The sequence below is a fragment of the Diadema antillarum genome, unplaced genomic scaffold (assembly GCF_040938485.1).
Source record: "Diadema antillarum isolate AM-2024a unplaced genomic scaffold, OU_Dant_1.0 scf00000208, whole genome shotgun sequence".
Lineage (NCBI taxonomy): Eukaryota > Metazoa > Echinodermata > Echinoidea > Diadematoida > Diadematidae > Diadema > Diadema antillarum.
The window spans coordinates 152,254-176,723 of NW_027271097.1; the positions used below are offsets into that span (position 1 = coordinate 152,254).

The window sequence follows — 24,470 nt, forward strand, 5'->3', positions numbered from 1 at the left end:
ATCTTGCATTTCAATGATTCAGTGATGAAAGCAAATGTGTGTATATGCTCTGTGAAGAGTGACCTTAAGATATCTCTAAAATAGATCAAGCAGTATGATTCTCTAGATGATCACATGATGTGAAATGAAAAAAAAAAGAGTTGTTTTTGTACAACATGTGACATAGTCTCTGTCTGCCTGGTTCCTCTTCCATTCTGGTACACTTCTCATTCTTTGTGCGGTATGAAGGCTATTCCTGGTAATCACACATAAATAGCTTTCTAATAACAACTGCCAAGCTCAGTAAGAGTTGTGATAAAAATCACCTACTACTAACAACACAGCCAAGAGTTCAAAATACTTGGCTGGAATGACCAAAAGGAAAAGTTTTGTCCAGCTATCATTCAAACATGTTTGGTGTGTTCTTGGCAGAGACCCTTCATCACAGTGACAGCATGATTGCAATGTTCTCACTTGGGAGAATCCTGATTTTCAGGAGACTTCACTTACAGTCTTATCATTGCACTGAGTTCTAATCCTCCGTAGATCTAGGATACAATGCTGAGTCCTTGTCCTCAGGAGGGCTATGTGACTATGCTTCCATTGCGGTGATGCTGCACGGTAACGGAGGACACACATTGCGTTGCTAGGGGATCGCTTCCCTTCTTGACCTCTGATGACACACCTCCTTCTCCACTTCCATCAGATTGGATTGGATTTTCTTGACCCTCACAGTGGTCAGCCTCAGTCACCTTGATTTCCTCTTTGTCCTGTGACAAACGGTACGAGTCATTTGACCGTCTGGCTTTACTCTCCTGTCCATGTTTGTCTGCTGTATCTCCCTCACTCTCCATGATGACAGCTGTAGAACTCTTACCCAGGATCTTCATGGAGAAGATTTTAGCTCTCTTGTAGGCATGAGACAATGTGTAGCCAAGGTATCTGTTAAAAAAAAAATGTCAAATGAAAGAAGAAATCGTCCAAAAAGACATTAAGATAGAATTTTTCACTTTATGGCCCATCAATATCACTACAAGGGGCAAATATTTATTCCACATTTCTATCTGTAGATCATGTATCATGGATGTGACATATGGGCATCAACTGAACTTGGATGAGGGGCTCTACATAATTGAAAATATTATTTTGAGGTTAGAAAACTCACTGTCTTCTAACAATATTTTGCTACATCAGGGTTGTACATAACTGAAATTTGATATTCTAAAAAAACAGTTTTCCTAACAGAGGTTTGCAATGAGATTGAGACACCCAAAGTAAGAGCTGCTAGTAAACGCTTTCGTAGTTGACAGGTCAGAAATATCAAAATTCTCCTTTAATTGCATATAAATGAAACAGAAATAACCAATTTAGATTTCCCTAGCAAAGTAATGTAACATAATGATAGAATGCAGAACATTACAAAAATTATATGTGTTTTACTACCAGGGGGGTGTTTCATAGAGCTGTTCGTAAAGTTACGAACAACTTACGAGCGACTGGTGATCAGTTCTGATGTGCTATACTTATCAGAATTTCCATAATTCAGCACAAGAACTGATCACCAGTCACTCGTAAGTCGTTTGTAACTTTACGAACAGCTTTATGAAAACCATAGCATGGAGATGGTTGGCTGGATACACATGTACTGGAAATTGCTCTCGATATTTCTTCAATTTGAACTTCATCATGTATCTTTGTGGAATTAAACTCATCATGTAATTACTTGGACGACTGTTCTCATCCACCGGGAGAGAAATATGATCCCAATGAGCTGTGGCTGTGCCTGATTTTCAATGATATTTTGAACTGTCTTGTTTGACTATCAGTGTCAAGACTTTTGCTACAGTCCCATATGCTCACTTTTATGCCTGCTTTTTGGAGAGCACCTTGCACCATGGACTTGATACGCCTATAAACTGCTGTCTTCATCCTGAACAAAGCGTCTTCGGAAGGAATTCTGCCAGAGTTAATTCCCTGCTAATCCTGTCACAATAGAGCATTCAAGTTTCTTTAGAAGACAGCTTCTCATTCATCCAGCATGTCAACTGGCCCAGTTTCATCCTCTATCAAGACCAGATCACAATCTGTGGACACTGCCAATGCTGCGATTGTCCAAGAGGTGATAAAAGACATTCTCCAGAGTAAGAGCTTCCTTTCACTGGTGGAAGCTTCTGTCGCCAAAAGGTTCAAAGTGATGGAGGAAACAATTGAAAAACAAAATGCTCTCATCATGGAGTTGGAAATCAGCAACAAAGACAAGTCCCGGCAGCTCACAGATCTTCAACAGCAGATGGACAAACACAATGACAGCCTTCGTTCACTGAACCTGAAGCTCGATGCCCAGGAACAGTACTCACGGCGGAATTGTGTCCGACTCTTTGGCTGCCCAGAAAGGGCCGGGGAAAATACTGACGTCATCGCGCTGAAGGTGGCAAGCGAACATCTCCAGGTAGATCTCAAGCTTGATGACATAGAGCGCTCCCACAGGGTGGGTCAGAAAAAAGAGCACCCAAACAAGGACCATCCAAGAGGGATCATCATCAAGTTCAAATCCTACAGGAAAAGACAAGAGTTCCTCTCCAAGAGACGCAGACTGAAGGGCAAGAAGATGTCTATCGTCGAAGACCTCACAGCGATGAATCAAAGACTTCTCAACGAAACGCGAACACATGCCAAAGTTGACACTGCATGGAGCAAGGATGGACGAATATATGCCCTGCTCAAAGGAAAAAGCAATCAGACAAAACTGATACATAACAATGATGATCTGAAAAAGCTATGAAATATTTCAATTGACAGTGATTGGTGTATGACAATGTCCAATGCTTTTGATATAATGATCCCGGTGGAATCATTGTTGCATTCTGAACTTTTTAAACATTTTTCATTTGACGTTTCATCCCGCTCATACCTGTACTTCTCTTTATGAGCATTTGATTTGTTTTTTGGTTTGCTTTTTATGTATTGTGTTCTATTCTGTGAAATGTTGTATGTGACTTTCTGTATACATTCGAGGAGATCTGTAAAAACTGTAATGATTGTTACCTTTGAATATTATTTGGTAAATATAATTATTTGTTTTCATGACCTAAGAGTTGGATATATTGATATTCCAGTTTTGACGAAATATACTATGTCATATCATATTTATGGATAATAACCTAGAAAACATTGACCCAGATATACATATATTCAATTCCTCCCATTCATATAGTTGTTATACTGCTAATGAGTTTAATGTTGAATTTGTGAATTCCACCGGTTTTAGTTTAATTCATTTTAATGCACGAAGTCTTCAAAAAAATTTTGATGAAATTGATGAACTCTTATTATCATTAAAACATTCATTTTCTATTATAGCCATCTCGGAAACCTGGATTTCAGGAACACCACTGATTCCTTTTAAATTACCAGGATATAGTTTTGTAAACGTCAATAGATACTGTGGTCGAGGGGGTGGGGTTGGTTTATTTATATCTAATGATATAAATTTTATGATTAATACTGATGTTATTCAGACAGAGGAGGAAAAAGATTGTTGTGAAAGTTTGTTTATTGATTTTGTTGATAAAAATATGAAATATTCAGTTGGTGTTATTTATAAGAAACCAAGTTGTAATAATGAAATCTTCTTTGAATATTATCATAGAATGCTTGCAACTGTATCTAGAGAACGTAGGAATCTTTATGTGTCAGGTGATTTTAATATTGATTTGATAAAGCGTTCATTGGATCAATATGTCAGTAATTTTATTGATATTAATTCATGTTTTGGTTTATTTCCTTTGATTAATTCTCCAACCCGTTTGACTGCAAGAAGTTCTACACTCATTGATAATATATTTACTAACGTCTTAGATACTCATTTTGATTGTGGGTGTTTATATGTGGATATTACCGATCATCTCCCTATATTTTTATTAACTAATGTAGAATTATCAAAGAAGAGAACAAAATTGTCTAATCTCGGCCGCAATATATCAATGGAGGGCATAAATGCGCTGAATATTGAACTTTGTAATACAGATTGGTCCCCTGTGTACTCTGCCCTTGATGTTGATGATGCATACAATACATTTTTGTTTATTTTCATGCTTTTGTTGGATAAGCATTTACCTTTTAAGAAGAATAAAGTATCTGTTAATAAAATTAGAAAGCCTTGGATATCTCCAAAGCTTTTTCGGTATATTAGAAGAAAAAATAAATTGTATAAAATTTTTTTGAATGATACATCTTTTTTTAATGAAAATAGATATAAAAGGTATAGAAATAAGGTTACAATGTTAGTGCGTAAGGCAAAGAAAAAATATTATTGTAATGTTTTTAGGGAATCCAAAAATGATATCAAACATACTTGGAAAGTTATTAATAGTGTTTTACAAAAATCAGAGAAGAGTGTTCCAAGTTTTTTTATGGTTGATGAAAAGAAAATAGATGATCCACAAGTTATTGCAAATGAATTCAATTTATATTTTGATAATTGTTGTACAACTGCTCTACAATCAATGCTCCCACTAGAAAATTCATGTAACCACACTTTTGATATTTTTCTCACAAATAGTTGTCAGCAATCCCTTTTTCTAAATCCTATTAAAGAATGTGAAATTGTTGAAATATGTAAATTACTGAAATGTAGTAATTCTTATGATTGTAATTATTTGAATGTTAATATTTTGAAGAAAATAATTCATTTTATTGTTAAACCATTAGTTTATATTTTTAATAAATCCATTGAAACAGGAAATGTTCCTATTAAATTAAAAATTGCAAAAGTTGTGCCAGTTTATAAAAAGGGGAACTCTCATATATTACAAAATTATCGTCCTATTTCTATCCTGCCTTGTTTTTCAAAACTGATAGAAAAATGTGTATTTAACCGTGTATATTCTTTTTGTTGCAACAATGATATATTATCAAAAAGTCAGTACGGATTTAGACGAAATCATTCCACTTCCCATGCATTAATAGATTTACAGGATAAAATCATATCAGCAATTGATAAGAATAATTTTGGTTTAGGAATATTTATGGATTTGTCCAAAGCTTTCGACATGGTTGATCATAAAATTTTACTTTACAAATTGAAGCATTATGGGATTCGTGGTACAGCTCTTAAGTGGTTTACTAGTTATTTAAACAAGCGTTCCCAATATACATTCTTTGCTAATCACTCTTCAAATCAAAGTCAAATTAAGTACGGTGTGCCCCAAGGTTCTATTTTGGGTCCCCTTTTATTTTTATTGTATATCAATGACATAACAAAATCCTCCCAAAAAATGGAATTTGTTTTGTATGCTGATGACACCACCTTATTCTATTCCCAATCTGATGTGAGGAATTTAAAAGAAAATGTTGAATATGAATTGGGTAAAGTCATAAAATGGTTTAAAGTTAATAAGTTATTTGTGAATTATGACAAAACATATTTTGTTCCATTTCAAAATAGATGTAGTAGTATTTGTGATGTATTAGATGATATTGTTTTAACTATTGATTCTAAGTTATTAAAGAAATGTAATTATGTAAATTTTCTTGGTATTCAAATTGATAAACATTTACAATGGAATGAGCATTTTGATTATGTGAAAAATAAGGTTTCGAAGAGTGTTGGTATTTTATACAAACTAAAAAATTGCTTACCCCGATCTGTTCTCTTTATTTTGTATAATTCGTTGATATTACCTTATCTGTCATATTGTCTACCAGTCTGGGGCAACAGCAATCAGTACAAGTTAAATTCCATTTTGAAACTCCAAAAGAAGGCTGTACGTATTTGCACAGGGAGTCATTATCGTTCTCATTCTACGCCACTGTTTAAACAACTGAACATATTACAAATTCAAGATTTATATTCCTACCATACTGCAATACTCGGCTTTTTTTATTTCAAAAACTTGCTACCAGTGCACATAATGCAAATGTTTAATGTCAATAGCAATATTCATCATTATGAGACCCGCAAAAGTCATGATTTTCATTTGTTTAAAGTTAACTCCACTTTTATTCAAAGATCTGTCAGATTTAGCTTTCCTGTCATCTGGAACTCATTACCAAATAACATTAAGTCATGTCAAACATTAAGATTGTTTAAAAAGTCCCTCAAAAGGTCATTATTATTGAATTATTGAATCATTTATGAAAAGTTGATCTCTCTTATTTTGTATCTATATACCTTAAATGTATTCTTTGTGTGTGTGCGCGTGTGTGTGTTTTTTGTGTGTTTCCTCATTAATCTGACTTGTAACATATGCCGGTAAAATACCTCATTAGAAGGTTTCAGAGAACTTATTTCCTCACAAGGCTTCTGAAGCTTTCCTCCAAGTTCTCTTTTTTCATTTCACACTTTAGTTAACCAAAGGCTGTATTCCTCAGTTAAATATCTAAGTGCGTTATTCTGTTAATTTGTTATATATTTATTGTGTTATACATTCTAATCAATTATTGTATGCTTTGTATTTATGTATGTATGCATTGCATGTTTGTTTGTTTTTTATCGTAGAAATGAATAAACGAATTGAACTGAACTGAACTGAACTGAACTCCCCCCCCCCCCAGTTCAGCATGATCTCATACAGAGCATGTCCCACATCACTTTACAAAATGTCTAACATTCAGTATCTTTCTCACAATGAAGGGTTTTGTAACGGCACGCCAGATTATTCTGCCTGACCCTTTGTCAGAACTATAATTAACTTACTTTTGCTCTACACAGATTTCTTATGCTATAAGCTCCAAAGAAACAGCTCACACATTTGTATGCTGCTGTAAAACATTATAAACTTTGAACATTTCATGCACTACATTTAATTGCTGCAAAATTAAAACCACACAAGTAATTTCAGGGCTATTCATCAAAATCAGTGCAGAAATATTTTTATCAACGAAATTAAAACAGGTTCAATGACAGTGGCCCGCACTGAAAAATGGACTGGGCAAAACGGAGCAGAAATTTCTACTTGTAGAGTATTTAAGCCAAACTGTCATACCTGAGACACGTCATCTCTAAGAGGACACAGAGCCCAATGGTGACGATGTTGATGGTACTAGAAGGGTAAGCCTGAAGTACAGCGTACACTGCTCCTGGTCCACCACCCATGGCTGAGAAGGCTACCAAACACAGCATGGCATCACGAGTGCTCAGACCCTGGTAGAGTCTCACTTTACCTTGCTTCAAGTCATACTACACAGAATAGGTGGTAGAGGAGTAAGGAGACACAGAGTATGTTTAACCATGACATGCATCAACTGCACTTTAAAATTTAGTAAACTCTACTGATACAAGAGACACGGGGGCCACGCGCTTACCTGAGTATCACGAATTCACCTTCCATGCATTCTTGCAGACTCTTACCTGAGAACATTGGAAACTTATGGTGAGGGTAGCTTTGAGAGTAGGGGCATGGTGTCCATTATATTCCATAACACTGGCAAAAATACCTGCCAAGTACACAGTACTTTGTAGAATTTTGGATTATGCAGCTTGGGGGGAAAAAAAAAGATCTAAAGCCCTATCACTTTTGATTAATACTAGAGAAAAATATTATTGAACATTCATTAATTTAGGAGGTTTGGACCTCCTGGGACCCCAAGGAAAGCATAGTGCCCATTCAAACACTTTGAGATCTTATCCCCATGGGAATGCTACATGCCAAGTTTGGTGAAAATCCATTATGTTGTTTTCAGCAAGAAGATGAAAATTTAGGCCCGCATTTGGACCCCCCCCCCCATCCCATCCCGCTTCCTTGGGCCCCAAGGGGGTGGTGGGGAGGGGGGGGGGGGAGGGCACCCCTGATTCTCCCATGAACAAACTTGAAACAACAGTCATCAAAATACTGATTCATTGTATTAACTTAGCTCAATCACTTCTGGTTCTAGAGATAATCTGTAAGATTCCTTACAGGAGGGGGTGGGGGTGTGGGACCCCTGGGGGCCACCAGGTGGGCATGGTGCCCATTTGATGGAATTGAGATTCTATCTCCCTAGGGATGCTATCTGCCAAGTTTGGTGAAAATTTGAGATAGAGTTTTCCAGAAAAAGATGAAAATTTACAATTTCGGTCCAAATTTAGGCCCCCTGGGGCCCCCAGGTGGGGCATGGTGTCCATTTGATGGGAATGAGATTCTTTCCCCCTAGAGATGCTACCTGCCAACTTTGGTGAAAATTCATAATGGCATTTTCAAGAAAAAGATGACAATGTACAATTTGGGCCCCAGTAGGACCCCTCCCCTGAGTCCCAAGGGGGGCACCCCTGATTCCACCATGAACAAACTTGAAACTACAGTCATCAATGTACTAATGTATAGCATTAATTTAGCTCTATCACTTCTGGTTCTAGAGAAGAAAATTTTTTAAGATTCCTTAATTTTGTGGGGTTTGGGCCCCTTTGGGGGCCCCCCAGGTGGGGTATCATGCCCACTTGAACAAACTGAGATCCTACTACCTGCCAAGTTTGGTGAAAATCAGTCAAGGGGTTCTCAAGAAGAAGATGAAAATGTAAAAAGTTTACGCACAACGGACGACGCACGACGGACGCCGGATGAAGAGCGATCGCAATAGCTCACTTGAGCCTTTGGCTCAGGTGAGCTAAAAAGCCAACAAGGATATGATGGAAAAAAGAAATGTATGTTTTGTCTCAAATATGGATGTCCTTACATATGTATGTAGTGGCGGATCCAGGGAGGATTGCACCGGGTACCCCCCCCCCCTTATTTTTTGTAAGAACAATAAAAAATAAAAAGAAAAAAGGGGAAGGGGTGTGTGCGCTCCCTTTAATTCTGTAAAGGCGCCCCCTCTTTACAGAATTCCTGGATCCGCCCCTGTTATGTGTACTGTTGTATTTCAATTCTCCTTGATCTTCATCTTACACATAATAAAAAAATATGCAAGGGATTATGGTACTTTCAGCAACACACAGTTCATATTGATATTGAGAGGATTAAATTACACATACGCAAATAAACTCTCTTTTTTTTTCTGCATGTGTGTGTGTGTGCGTGTGTGTGTGCATGTTTTTTTCACGGCTCTAATAATGAGCCCAGGAGAAATGTTGTCTAAGCACTGACGAGTTGTAATGTTGTGCATCATACAATCACTTACAGTATTCTTGCAGACTTTACACCGCACTGCCTCTGGAGAATCATCCAACTATAGCAAAATGGGAAGAAGAAAAAAGGACACATACAATATGATAGCCATCAAATGATCAACCTAATATAACATGACTGTCTAATTAATTTTGCAGGAAAAAGGACAACATAAAAATGAAAAATACACCTCATTACTGCTGCAAAAATGAAAATCATCCTGAACTTAAACCTTATTTTGCAGGAAAAAGGACTACATAAAAATGAAAAATACACCTCATAACTGCTGCAAAAATAATAATCATCCTGAACTTAAACCTTATTTCACATCATTTCAGACACAAATATAATAACCTTGATTGATGAACTACATGTATCAACATCAACACAAAGAATCAAAACGATCCCCTTCTTACACTGTAGACTTCCTATGTCAAGTTCATTTCCTTACTTGAAGGCTATCATAGTTCACTGGAATGTCAGTATCATGAGAGCATTGTATTGGGCACCATGTTGCACCCATTTTCAACTGAGGAAATATTGCCATAGTTCCAGCACTATATTCTAATATTAAATGGGTTAGTCAAATACCGGTTAGTGATTGGCTAAACATAGTCACGTGAACATTTCGTTATGTTCGCCCATGGGCGAACATTTTGTAATGTTCTCCCACGGGAAAACATTTTCACGTAACAAATGACAGAAGGCCTAGGACTACGCACACACAGTGAATTTGGCTCTGCGCGAGAGAGCAATTGAGTGCGTTGTGCTGGTGGTTGACATTCGGTTGACGCATTTGACGTATTTGACTAACCCATATAATACAACAGATGATGACTTTTGTTGTCGGGAACAAATACCAAACATTCCACCCTCAGGGTTCGACATGCTATTTCGGGAGGCTATAAGACCCTCAATAGCATTTCAAACCCTTCGGGTGGAACATTCGGTATGTCCCCTCCCCCGCCAGTCATCATCTATATAATGTTGCCCTCACAGCCAGTCCATATTACTTTATTTTTGCGTTACCTCCAGCATCCACCTGCGAAGACACTCATGATGAACAAAGGCCATATCTCCCTTACAGGTACAGGGTGTGATGAGCGGACCCAGGGCCGGGTTGTCTCTATCATAGCAAATCCAACAGTCTGGGTCTGGGCAGAGACCATTCAAACAGAATACAAGTCATTCTACTGGTATTTAAAAGGTGGTCACAATACATGGATGGCATTAATATACATGCTACATGAATGAATGACCAGAATACTGTAAAAGTGGAAATTTTCGTGGTGTTGAAATTTTCGCGCATTTCACGCAACCCGAAACTAGCGCGAAAATAAAAGCACGCAAATAATTTTCGTTTGCCATATGTTCCAGCAGTTGATGACTTGATTCTGTAGAAATAACAACTCTTCTTACCTCGCCAATCGCGAAAAATTAGTCGCGCAAAAATACCACTTTTACAGTATTCAATAATCTTATTTGAAGAATTAGACATTAGCATCTTACAACCTTAGATGCACACGCTGACACACATTTCAGACCGATGACCCTATTTCCCTCCCTCTTCTTTCATTTCCATTCAAATTTCTTTTAATATATCTTTTGACTTTCAATTCTCTTCGGTCATTTTTATGTTGAGAAGCCAATAATTAAGAGGTCAAAATATGTTGGGTTTTCTTTGTTGTTGTTGTTGTTGTTTCATTTTATATATCACAGTAAGCAGTATATATATCAATATTGATTAAAAGCTAGAAAAATGAACCGAGGCACAAAGATACACTCAAAGAAATAACACAGAATGAAATAAGGTAGCAGAAAGGAAACTACAACACAAACTGAAATGAAATGAATATACACAGTCCTACAAATGCTTTCAAACATGATGGCACATACTACACAAGGAAATGAATAATGCTAAATGAAATGGAATTAATGAAATGTAATAAAATTGAATGAAATGTAATAAAATTGAATGAAATGTAATAAAATTGAATGAAATGTAATAAAATTGAATGAAATAACACAAACTGAAGTAAACACAATAAATCATAATAATGCTGACCTGTGCTGGTCCTACCACGTGATTGGGTGCTCTGGTAGGTAGGCATGACCGGAATCTCCTGTTTCCTACGGCAACTGAGCAGCGATGTACCTTCCTTACGTTCCCTCTGCACAGACAGAACAGGCTGTGAAGAGGATGAATGAAGGCAATGTACCTTCCGCCAAGTTCACGTATGATTATAAGTTCAAGATTAAAAGATATATCAAATTCTACATTTTTTTCTGATTACTGCACAAAGTTTTGATGGATTTTTTTTTTCTTAACCCTAAAAAGACTGGGGGGGGGGGGGGGGGGCCTAAAAGGCCCCCCCTCGACATTTCGCGCGATTACTCTGCAATACGCAATACTCTCGCGGCGATGCTCTATGACTTTTTTCTTTCGAGTGTCCCGCACATTTTGACACCAAATTTGTGACGCCCGAGGGTACGGTTCTGAAGTTACATAACTTTTTGTACATGCACGTGAGGCCGAAAATGGCTCAAAAATGTGATTTTGTGTACAAAGTCAATGCAAATTGAGTTTTTTCACATGGTTCATATAAATATGCTTATTTTTACTCTCAATGGCTAAAATTAATTTGTTTTAGGAGTATTATGCTTCAAAAAGTGTCTGCTATAAATTTTGTAAAAAAAAACAACAAAAACAAAAGGTCGAAAAAATTAAGAAATACATAAGAAATTCATAAAACAATAAAATAAATAAGAAATTAATTTTGATACCAAATGTTTTTTCAAGTACATTTGCTAAGAATGCCACAAAGAATAATTAGACCAAAAATGAGCACTTTTGGAGCTTTATTTACTGATTTAGGTCAAAGAGTCTGATTTCTCGCATAAATTAGCATAATTAATCAAAATAAAATAAAAAAAGACTATTTTGGAAAATTTAAATATACGATCTTGTAGATTACATCGCACACTACCATTGTGCAAATTTCCGCAGCGATCGCGCGATCCACAGCCGAGATCTTAAGGGGGGCCCTTTAGGCCCCCCCCCCCCCCCCCCCCCCCCCCCCAGTCTTTCGAGCTACCAAAATAGCCCAGTCTATTTAGGGTTAAAAAACCCCCCTCAAAACTTCTTTTTCCTCTCCGATATCAGTAAAGGGAGCAGAAATTTACAGGAGGCGAAGTCAGAACAAAGAATGCTCAGGTCTAGAAGATTATAATCCTATAATGAAGCTCACTAATAACAATGATAGACTAACAAATTGTTTTGTCGCAATTGCAAAGATAAATGTGTGAAATTCAAACATACCACGTCCATTGTATTGCCAGTACACAAATGTTGTAACCAACTCTTACATGTTGAGGTACCAAAATGTACATAGCAAAGGCAGAGATTCCAACCCGAAGCATCTCTTAAAGATGAGATTCCTCTGCCTGAACCCCCTTGCAATCTTGAGACTGGGGTTGCACAAATATACACGCAATATTACATGTGTGTAGTAGACATCATGAGCATGAACAGTCCTTTGTGGCTAGGGTTCAGTTTGGGGGTTATAGATACTCTCTGGTACTTTCTTAACCTTGCTTTTGAAGGTATTTAAAAAACAAACAAACAAAGTTGGGCAGGAGAAAACTACACTTGCATATTTAATGAGAAGAAAATACATCTTGAGTGAGAGACACACAGCTAGAGCAGGAAAACTTCAAACTCAAGCAGTAGAGCAGAATATTTTTGAGAAAATGGCCTCAAAGCCGGAGAGTTCCTGCCAAAAGCAGAAGGGCTGGAGTCTCTGCAGAAATTAACCCTTAATCCCCTGAACAGCCATTGGCAATACCTTATGCCAGGGGGAAACTTTCTAATGTCACCTCATGAATACAGAAAGTTCAAACTTTTGTTAGTCTGCTCATCATGTGATGCTCATCACATTATCATCACATGGTGGTCACATGGTGGTCACATGTACTTACTGCTGGATGTTCCTCATCACTGTGATCCCTCAAGATGGTCTTAGGGTTCAATATCCACAGCTTTTCAGGACTGACAAAGAAATAGCAAAGTTAGAAAACAATGGGAAGAATTACAATCCCAACAGTCAAACACCAGGAAGCAAAATCTTTTTTAAAAAAAATTAAAAATCATACTCAGTTAGTATGGCATTTTGATACGACACACATGAGGATGTGTAAGAACAAGGCTGTTTGGATAAAACTATGTCTACTTGTCTTACAAATTCTACTTTTTTTTTTTCAATGATAGTGCAAAGTTTTGTTGGGATTTTTTTCCTACAAAGAAACTAATTCTCTTGTGCAATATTAGTGAAAGGAGCAGAATTTACTAAGTGGTACAGCCAACATGAGGAATACTCAAATCCAGATGAATATAATCCTGTAATGAAGCTCACACATAACTTTCACAATAATCAAGTCTACACAAAGGAGTTAAACATTGCATTGACCCAACACTGCCAGCCATTATATAACCCCTTGTATTTTGGGTCTTCACTGAATTGTCCAAACTTGAAATGTTTGAATGTTTGATGTCGCATTTGAAGGAAGTGTGCGAGTGTTGGTGCATTATCACAGGATAGACACTTTGCACCAAAGCACACAGGAAATGTAACCTTGACAGATAATAATCACTGTTCGTAATAGGTTAATTTCAATGAAAGTTTGTATGCAGATTGACAATGCCATAATGGCATAACTGGTAGTCTGAATGTGTTTGCTAGTTTCAGGGAGAGATGAACTTGAACTCTACATTTTCAAAGAATGTAAAATGAGCTTCAGGATGCATGTAAGTCTCAAGTCTCAACGATAAAATGGGCCAAGTTGCTAAACTCAATCTTACACTTCAGTCTTACACAACGTACACAGACAAACATAATCACTCATGTGCTGTACATGATGTTTACCTACCTCTTACAGTTCCACAGGACACAGGGAAACCACATCACCATACCGAGTTCAACGACACGAAAGATGACAACATAGGAGTTGCGCTGCACTAGAGGGATGCTGTGAATGATACAAAAAGGGTAACAGTCATCATTATTTGTCACGTTGTATCCTTCTACAATCAAGGATCCCATAATAAAACAATGTTTATAATCAATTCAATTCAATTCAATTCAATTCATATTAACCGTCCAATAAAAATGAAAAAAAAAAAAACATTACAAGTAAATCAGTGCAGGAATTTACATAAATAAAAAAAAATAGCAGGGAAATGCACTTGTGTGATCTGCCTTCTTTCAACGTGTAGGATATGCTGAGTTATAGTAGTGTATTAAATGTCTTTAATAGTGTGAAATCTTTCCCAGTGTCTCTATCACCTCTTTAAACTTTTCTGTCATTTTAAAATCAACCAATCAGACACTTGATCCCAAAGGAGAGGCCTAACTTAGTTGCCTACTACCCATGACTGTGGCAAGATTGGTAATAACATTTATTCAGCTACGGTTGGTGAATTAGGAGTATGCACATAATCTCTACTACCTGATGTGCTTGGATTTTCATTGTAGTCTCGCATCACTACTTTTCAACAAGTGACAAAGTCCCTTGCTTCACAGGTTTCTTATAATATTGAACTACGACAGTATTGTAAGCAAGAGGAGAGCAACCTCAGTGCCTTGATCGAAGGCTTATGAGGCTGACATCATCATCATCTTGTTTTCTAATTTCATGAAAATTTGTGATAAAATTCGCAGTCAATACTCGCGATTAATCACAAGCACCGATCGAGCCCCTCTCGTGTATTGGAGTGGCCTAGACAGGTGGACAGCCAATCAAGGCCCCACCTTGCTGAGAAGTCTGCTCAAGGTACCGAGCCGGGCTGGCCAGAAAGTACATTAATCGATTGGGCAGCTCGAACCGAGGCCAGTGAGGGAGATTTACTTGATATGATATAATATTTTTGAATTATTTTTGATAAAATGAAAATAATATAGGGTAAAATGTGAAAATTTAAAGAAATTTTATGAATATAGATTTGCCGTAAATATTCCTAGAGGAATGATAAATGCCAAATAAATTCAAATAACAACACTAACAACAACATCTGACTCACCTCTCATTCCACTTTGCCTCTGTGACACTCATCATGAGGAAAAAAGCAGTCAAGATCTGGAGGGTGCCCTGGAAGAGGAGACCAAAGCGGGACAGGTGCAGAGTTCGGGGATCCAGCGAATTACTGGCACCGGCAAAGGCACCCTTAACCTGGAAGTGAGAAATACAAATCATAAACAATTAGCAAATGGAATCGGTCCGGGCATTACAATAAATACACAGGGGAACATGAATGAAGAGAAGGAAAATAGGTGTCATCTAATACAATTATTAATAACAATCATTTCAATCAGGCCTACCTTCTCTTCCCAAGCTGCCTGGTCTTATAATAGTTTTAGAGAATACCAAATTGAGAGCAAGAATGTATCCAGAGTATCCTCACCTTAAAGAAAACCTCCACCCCGTAAGCCAGGAAGAGGATGACTTCAACAAAGATAAGAGTGGCAAAGAATCCTTGGCAGATTTTGGTTAGGAAGACAGGTTCGGTGACAAACACTGATGCAACAAACTGGGCAATGAGGGCAGCATACAGGAAAGCATTGAAGACGAGGAAGTAGACCAGTGACTTGGATAGCGACCCAGGATGCTCGTAGCTTTTGTCGGTGATGTGGAACGCCTGGATACCAATGAAACAGATTTTACATATTTGTCTTAAGAAATGATAACTCTTAACACATGCTGTAAAAAAAATAATAATAATTTTCAGACAAATTGCAAAGAAGAGGACAACATGCAGATGTGAGCCTCCACTTTAAGGCTGTTGTGATACCAACGTTATGAAACTAAAAGGGAAACTCCCTACTTTAACATAAGAGGAAGAAGTATAGAATTTATCACTGAAATCAAGTGACACACTGTGGAAAATTTCTGCACACCTGGATGAAAGGACATAAAGTGTAGGGACATTCTTATTGCCAAGTTTTCTTTGGCAGAAAAAAATCTGATCTCATAAACTGTTGCTCTTGGGCCTGGGTTTCCCATGAGCAACATGCACTTAACTCTTGACTGTATATCATGACAAAACACAGCTTTTATCAAGTTCTACATCAATATATTATATGTGTTCCTTCATAGAAGTATCCTCATAAAGCTAAGGAAACTACAAAATGAGGCAATTAGCTGAAGTACATTGAATTTGATATGTGTTCCAAATCAAAACTTGAATGTTTTACCTTTCTCATATTCAAATTTCACTGTCTTCAAATCTTTCAAACTTTAATAATGTTACTATGAGGTCTTCTGATGCAAGTCTCTGACTTAAAGTTAACATCTTTTTGTCAAGGACAGTGGGCCACACTGAGTTTCCTTTAAATTGTTGTGACCCCTGAAGTAATCAAATACTTGAAGGCAAGTGAAGACAGGACTTCTGACTTTAAATCAATTTTGAAAGGCTACAGCCTAATGCTAAAAAACCTGGCTTGCTGGTACGACAGCTGCTGTCAGTAGATCAGAACCAGGGACCTCAAGATTAAGAGTCTTCAGTAATAACCACTGGACCACAATAGATACACTGGGATCCATGCCTCTGTTTATCACAAGGAGAGAAATCTATATGTAGGCTCCATTTCATAGAAAGTTGCTATGGTAGCAATTCTCGCTGCTGTGGCAAGTATTATGGTGATGACAAGAATCCTGCCCCCTAGTTGGCTGTTGCTACAAGACATCGCTATTCTATCACAATTTGCCATCTTATCGTCTTTCAAGAAATGAGATCCTGGTGAGAGTTTGGCCTTACCTCAGCCCAGAAGCAGACACACAGCGAACAGCTGGAGAGGAGGAAGGGGTAGTACATACTGAGCAGGTTGGCAGCCCAGTGGTGAGGGATGTATTCCTGGAGAAATATGAGCCATTCAAATCTAAATTGTTGAAACAACTCACTGGGAGAATTGTAAACTCTACCACTATGTTATCAAACATTGACTCTGTAAGAGAGTTCTTGAATGTGAATTTAATATGAACTTTAGTAATGAAAATAATGATGGTGGTGATAATGACACTACCCCTTTTACACGTACTTCTACTACAACTGCAACAACAACTACTACTACTACTACTACTACTACTACAACTTCTACAGTCAAACCTGTCGTTTAGCGGCCACCTGTTTACAGCTGCTGCACCAACCTGCTTATAGCGGCCAATGAAAAATCCCCAGCACAAACTTGCTGTATTATACTAGTAGACCCTTTATATAGCAGTCCCCTGCCTGACGCAGCCATTGGCCACTCATTTTGATTCCCGTGGTGAATATCTAAATGCATAGTCAAAAGTAATTAAATCTTCAGTCTATTAAAAACCAAAAGAGCAGAAGTAGGATTTAAAACAGAAAATTCAAAACAAAGTAAATTGTACAAAAAAAAGATCCCCATATCAAAAAGCTGCTCATGCAAACTTAGTTGCTGGTTTTTTTTTTGAAGAATAACATGCAGTATTTTATGCCATTATACAATGCAAGTGTTGAAATTCACAATGGCCACCGGCCTGTCTCTAGTGGCCACTATAGACAGGTTTGGCAGTACTACTATTACTACTACTCATCTCATAATGTGTTTGACTGATAACTTCCATTAAGCTTACCATTAGGGTGAAATACAGGCCCCTGCTGAATGTAGCAAGAATCACCATGATGTAGAGTGTCTTCTGGGTAGTGATGCTACACGCAGCTCTGATGGAGTTGGTCTTGGATCTCTGTTGTTCTGTCACCATAGTCAGTATCTTAGTAAGGTGAAAGGTAAAAGGTCAAAGGTGAGGTGTGAACAATACACTTACTCTTATGGGCACATTAATTCAAGCATGAACAGTGACAAAACACAAAAGCAACAAATTAGAGTTTGGGCAGAATTTCATAAATGGCAAAATGTATGGGTATGCTTAAAGCAAATTTTATCAAGCTTCTCCATCAGATTTTGGGAAATTTCAGTAGCGTATGTCCTCACATGTCATTCACGGAAGTATCTGGGTATTGTTTATCACATTGATACTTTTATATTATGCACATTGACCAGAAATATAAATCCCTTACCATGTTCACGGGTTTTAAGATCAGTCATAGTATGCCATGAATGTTTTGGGGAAGATTGTCTCTGCAAAATCAGAGAGTGCTGAATACAGTCTTTCCAGACAACCCAATATTAATAATGCATTTTGAAAGAAAAAAAACCCCAAAAACTTACAGACTAGACACACATTACCAGCGAAGCATTTAATTCAACGTGCACATATATCAGAGAATTTGCTGTTCATCTGCATACTCAAAAGAGATTTTTTTTTGTTGTTCTGGAAGTATGTTCTGTGAGATTAGGCTTGAACTGAACCCAGAGCCATACCGCTATTAAAGGGTCCATTACTTTAAACATGCACATAAAAATTCATTCACATGTGGTAACCTTTGCAAATTTATGTGAGTTTTAGTTTCCCAAGATAACTTGGCAAAGGGCTTTGTATCACCCTGCCAGGACTTAGGGATGATTACGAATTTAAGCTTAAAAGAGTTCTTGATTCACTTGGTGGAATGCAATCCAAGAGGCTATTATCTGAAGTCAAATAAACCTTTGAAAATATGCCAGTCAAAACACATAAATCACTGCCAATGTTACAAGTACAACCAAAGTAAACATTTCTCTCCAGGAGTGCAAACACTTGTTAAACATTTATAAAAGTCAACAATATTTGAGAAGAGAAAATTGCAGGAAGGTAAACACTGGAAGTAATTTGACACAATCTACCTGTCCCTGAATTTTGTTTGTTATTGATTTGAATATACCATTTGGGACAATATGATAAAACATTTACCAAATGATTATAAAGCCAAAAGATAGCCAATGCTACTTAAAATAGAAGTGAATATGTCGAGAGGTCATAAAAATTTATCGTAAATAATGACATGGTATGAAATGTAACATCATATTAAAGATTCAAATTTGTCACAGAATGTTTCAGTAAGAGGGCAGGCATTATCTACAGGTATTAAATTTGCAAACCAGAAAATTTACCATTCCATGCTGACCTAACGAAGGGCATACTTTATACATCCAAGAATATTTTATCTACTTTTCCTGCACTGATGCAGTGAAGCACATATCAAAAAACATGAGTAACAGAAGTTCTTCAAAAACTTTGATTACATTATAAAACACAATATTTAAGTTGCACTTTTGCACTCAAAAAGTTTTCTTGGAAAATAGATAAACCATAAACAATAAATTTGCCATCATACAGAAAATGAAAATATATTGTATGTAGTAACTAAACATATCATTCAGTAATGCTTTTTTTTTAACTAAAGCATGAAAAGGATGTATCTCTCAATTGTATATATAAAACATATAATATACATATACATTGTATTTGTTGTTGTTGTTGTTGTTGTTGTTGTTGTTGTTGTTGTTGTTTTTACCTACAAGGCAATTTTCATCCAAGTGTAAAATTGTATGGCTGTAGCTACAGTTTTACTAAAACATACTCTGCCTCCAGGGAAGAACAGAGTTGTGCATGGCATAAATGCAAACAAGAAAAAGATAAATCATTGATATTCCATCCAACAGCTAAAAATAAACTGCATTCTACAAAACACTTAAATATGTGCATGTTGCCTATAGGCACGTCTTCAGTTTACTCCTATATCATTGTAATCAGGAAGTCATAAAAAGCTTTAATAAACTATGACCGCTATTAAATGTGTCCTCTAATGCCGGATCCTGTATTTAATGGTCAGGATCAGCCAAGAACTAAAGATCACATGACTTACCAACTGTATCAATGCTACGATGCCAAGGAGAAAAAAGATGGAGCCGAACGCCATGAAGTATGTGTTGTTTAACTCTTCACATTCCCCTCCTTGGTACTGGACCTGTGTCATGACAGAAACAAGATAAGGCATGATGAGCCGTTTGCAACTCTCAGCACGTTTCCAATCAAATCACTCCACCTTAAATCAGACAAGATCACTGACAATTTGCAACTGCTGCCTTTCAACACACTACGCATGCACTGTTGTGTTGTCAGTTAACAGCTGTTATCCTTTTTAAAAATGTGCACATATGTGATAAAGATTAGTCAGACACTCAGGGAAGTACAGTGTAGGACGGTCTTGTAAGATAGTAAACACACAAAGCATTTAGCATTGACTTCTTCCTGATGGTCACACAGATGTGTTAAATGTCAAGGATGTCCGTTACCTGAGTTCTACATTGTATAATCATTTGATGCATTATTCATGAACACATCATTAACCTGCAGCAAATCCAAAGTTTGTAATAATCAAGAAGAATACAGCACAATCAACCAGTGAAGTTGTATCACTAAGACACTTTTCTTCATGATAATTAGGAATACATTCATTTCTCACTAGTCAGGTAAATGCCATTGCAATATTCAAAATCTTATATGATGTGAAATGGCCAAAACCAAAGCCTTTCTGACACATACTGATTTGAAAAGTTCAGTGACATTAGATTTCAACATAAACCACCTGCTGGCAGAGTCCACTATTATGTGTAAATATTACTAAACGCATTCTATGCTCAGTCAACCTCAAGCACACACATAACAGTGAATGTTTTCGTATTTGAAGTTCAGGTTTTCCTATCGACAAACCCAGAATACAACCAAAAGAGAAACTAAATAATGTGGCAAAATACCAAATTCCATTAGAAAACTGATTTTGCCTACATTTCATTCAAAATTTGCAATCTGCCCACAATTTGGAGACTAATTATGATTTTCATGGGATAATTAACCCCCCCAACATTTTTTAGTCTGATAAGAATCTGACGACTAAGAACAAGCAAGTTTGCTGAGTGAAGAGCACTGTAGTGTGAAAAGGTCTGGAAATGAAATATTACGTAATTATCTTGTCATGCCAGTTTTCTGGGGGAAAATCACCAAACTACTTTACACTGCTTGGAAGTACTGTGATGAGTAAATGACATTTAAGGCAACTTGCCCCATGATTCCTTTACACCTCAACAAAGAGTAATTTACACCTCTCCTCTCCCCTTAATTTGTATTAGATGTTCTTTACACCTCTGCATGACTGGACACCTCTACCTGACTTTCAGAGCTCACTGCAATTGGTACAGTGTATGTAATACAGTCACAAGGAAACAGCTTTCAACGTAACACAAGAAAATCACTACCGGTAATTACATTGTAGGTATACGGAGGGCATTTACCGGGTATCTATAAGTTATGACAAGTGCAGACAGGTATGTGTCCAGTCATGGTCAATGACAACACCCTCCTTTTTTGTTTGCTGACATGATGCATGAGCACATCGATAGTACAAACAAGAAGTCTTTCTACTGTATATGCTGCTATTTTGCATACAGATACATGGGATACATGCTTGTATCTTTGTAAAAGAGGTTGCAGACATTTTTGGGAGTTATTGTGTTCGTGAATTGACATTGATGCTGTGGTATTACTATTCTAGTGCATGGCAACATTTTCGTGTGTGGTCAAATTTGCGATCCAAATGTTATTCGGGAAATTCATGAAAATTAAACCCTCACAAAAATAAGAGCTTGTACAGTATCTCTTTGTACACTTTAGGGTTTATCCAATATCTTTCTAGTCAATTGCTGCACTGCAATCTCCAATGAAATAAAACTGTTGCTCCTTTGCAATGATGCAGGTCCTGTACAGGAATAGGCAACCAAAACCACTCTATGACTACGATCTACAGCAGACATACAGGCAAGTAAGATTTGTTTCTTGGGGTTTGGGTTTTCTTAAACAGGCATTACAGCTGTATGTACTGAAAGCCCTCGTCTTGCTCCCGAGTCATCAATAATGCACACTGCCCTCATCTGAATGCAGACCTCAGGGTCATGGGGGAGTCACTCTTACATTGTACATTCATTCATCAGAGACTATTCATGCTACAAATCATCATGTGACTAATGATCATTGTATACTCACCACACACACGCAGGTGCCATTTTCACACTCTCCCCGATATGAGCAGTTGTTGGGGCAGGTGAGGTTACTATAGACCAGGTCTAGTGAAGCCATGATTGTTGCTACGGTGATGTTCCACATGTCGCCCTCGTCCTGGCAATCTCTCCGCAAACCAACCCTGAGCCGATTAACTTCGGTTGGAGCTCTTGGGCTTCACCTTTCACCATCATTGTCCGTTCATTTGGAGGGCACTAGATAATTTCCCTGCATACATTCAGTCAAAACAGATCACTGTCAATCATAACCACGTACATTGGACTTCTATTGTACCATACTACTAAAACATGGTACGTGCAACACAATACAGCTGATGTTTGCTGAAGGCATTGGTAAGATACTAAACAGAGAATTTCAATATTCTCAGCATTAATGATTGGTATCAGTTAAGCTTATATCACTGTAATGGCAAATACAATTGTACCTTTACTACATGTACATCATTTTCTCTTGTTTACGAGTTCCAGTACCACACTTTATCCTGTTCAAATATCATGGCACAGTATCATACAGTGGATAACAAGGTACTGTGGTATGGATTGTTCGCTTAATGACATTTTCGGTTACAGCTCGTTATTCCGAAGGTTCGTTATTCCGAAGGCTCCTTATTCCTAAGATTCGTTATTCCAAAGGTTCATTGTTCCGAATTTCATTTTCGGATCAATCTTCGGAATATTGAACCTTCGAAATAACGCCACAAATTTTCGGATTAACGAACCCTTTTTCATTTTCGGATTAACGAACCTCTAGGTATAGGGAATTTGCGTGTTTCAGATTAACGACCCTTTGGAATAACGAACCTTCGGAATAGCGAACCTTCGGAATAACGAACAGCATCCACATTTTCATGGGCCGTGGGATGAAATTTCTTTAAATGGTGAAGTAGACATGTGGTGAAATCTCTGCATTCATATGAATTTAGCATGTGATAGTAAATTCATTAATTACCCCGCTTCACCTGAAATAGCCTCATAAAAGAAGAAAACCTTTATGGATAGAGGACACTTCAACATTCCTTCACAAAGTGAGCTCTGCTCAAAACGACTGACATTTTCAGAAGGAAAGGAAGCATATTTAGAGGAAATCAAAGACAGAACCAGATGGAACGGGCTGATATGGATACTTGATAAGTCATCAATTTTCAACTGAACTGTACTTGACTTTTCCATCACCAAACTTTTGATAGGATGTTTATTCAATTACTGGTGATCTGACACAGGATGGCTGGCATAACATTTTACTCATCCAGGAATGTTGAAAGCCCCCCCCCCCCCCCCTTATGGTGTTATGGATGCCACAGAACTGTGACAGTACTCATACAATGTACATGTAAGTATGGTATTGCTTGCAGAAAAAGTCACTTCATATGCACACTATTATGAATTATATTGATACTCTGGAACATTTTACTGGTTTTTGCATCTGCATGCAAAAGAGAGATACGAGCGTATCGGAAGGACATCTAGGTCACATGACTGCGGCGGTCACTTTGCGGTGATGGAAGGACATCATGGTTTGCTGACGTTCAAATGGTCTTAACTTTCTTATCGTTTCTCCAATCTCGCTGGTTGGCGTGTTTACTGATTGAATGCTTTCATCTCCCTTGGCCATCTTTCCTTCAGGTTTGGATCAAAGCCAGGTTTAATGCTGCTCTGTCTTTTTGAATGACCCACACCTACACGCAGAATAAAGGGGACATATCCTGATCGTCCTTTCATTGTGAAAATAGTCAGCGAAAACAAAACCAAGGTTTCAACGACCTTCTGTCTTGAAGTGTAATAAAAAAGGCAAACAAGATTTGTGTGCTGTGAATGTGACCGTCATGTTACCAAACCCACTGAAGAGTCCTGAAAGCAGCAAACCAAGAAATGGAAGAAATTTCTCTGTTCCTTCTCCTAGAATGAAGCCAAGGGGGAGCCATAACTTTAAAAGAGTTCCAGACCATTTCTTTGAGTATGTGTTTCTTTTATTTCTTTTTTTCTTTTTTTCTTTTTCTTTTTCTTTTTTTTTTTGGGGGGGGGGGGGGGGGGGGAGGAGGACCCTTTTTCTAATCAGAACTGTTGTGTCACTCTGATGGGGTATACCTACCATAAAACCACTGCCACAAACATTACAGTAGGCCAACATCCCTTTCAGACAAGATGAAAGTCAGGAGGACTTCTGAGGACTGTTTGGTACTCTGGCTGATTAGTTAGTCACATATGGTATCCACATTAACATTGGCTTTTCAAAGGCTACAAATCACTTTTCATGTTTCTGAAATCTACTGGTGCTTTTTGTGTATGACATGTTTGGTTTCTGTGGTGTGTGTTGTAGTGTACATGTACAGCAACCTACAGTGGGGGGGGGGGGGTGTGGGGTGAGTGGGGAATGACA

At 37.5% G+C, this 24,470-nt stretch overlaps 1 protein-coding gene across 1 annotated transcript; it reads right to left on the reverse strand.

Annotated features, from left to right (window-relative positions):
* Nucleotides 1-563: 563 nt before the first annotated feature.
* Nucleotides 564-22,295, reverse strand: LOC139724212 (uncharacterized). Its single transcript, XM_071635356.1, has 13 exons — nt 22,059-22,295; nt 19,885-19,986; nt 17,715-17,852; nt 16,873-16,968; nt 15,520-15,753; nt 15,139-15,287; nt 13,989-14,087; nt 13,041-13,110; nt 11,128-11,251; nt 10,092-10,216; nt 9,076-9,123; nt 6,966-7,159; nt 564-921 (listed from the first exon to the last, which is right to left on the reverse strand). The coding sequence occupies exons 1-13, from the start codon at nt 22,176-22,178 to the stop codon at nt 564-566; spliced, it is 1,857 nt and encodes a 618-aa protein (XP_071491457.1). The 5' UTR covers nt 22,179-22,295.
* Nucleotides 22,296-24,470: the final 2,175 nt, after the last annotated feature.

Bases quoted from the DNA above. Each gene is read 5' to 3' on its own strand.
- LOC139724212 (XM_071635356.1), bottom strand. From the start codon at position 22,178: ATGTGGAACATCACCGTAGCAACAATCATGGCTTCACTAGACCTGGTC. The intron at 17,853-19,884 runs GTAAGTCATGTG...CACCTTACTAAG, and splicing joins TCGTAGCATTGATACAGTTG to ATACTGACTATGGTGACAGA. The intron at 7,160-9,075 runs GTAAGTGATTGT...TATTCTGTGTAG, and splicing joins GTAAAGTCTGCAAGAATACT to TATGACTTGAAGCAAGGTAA.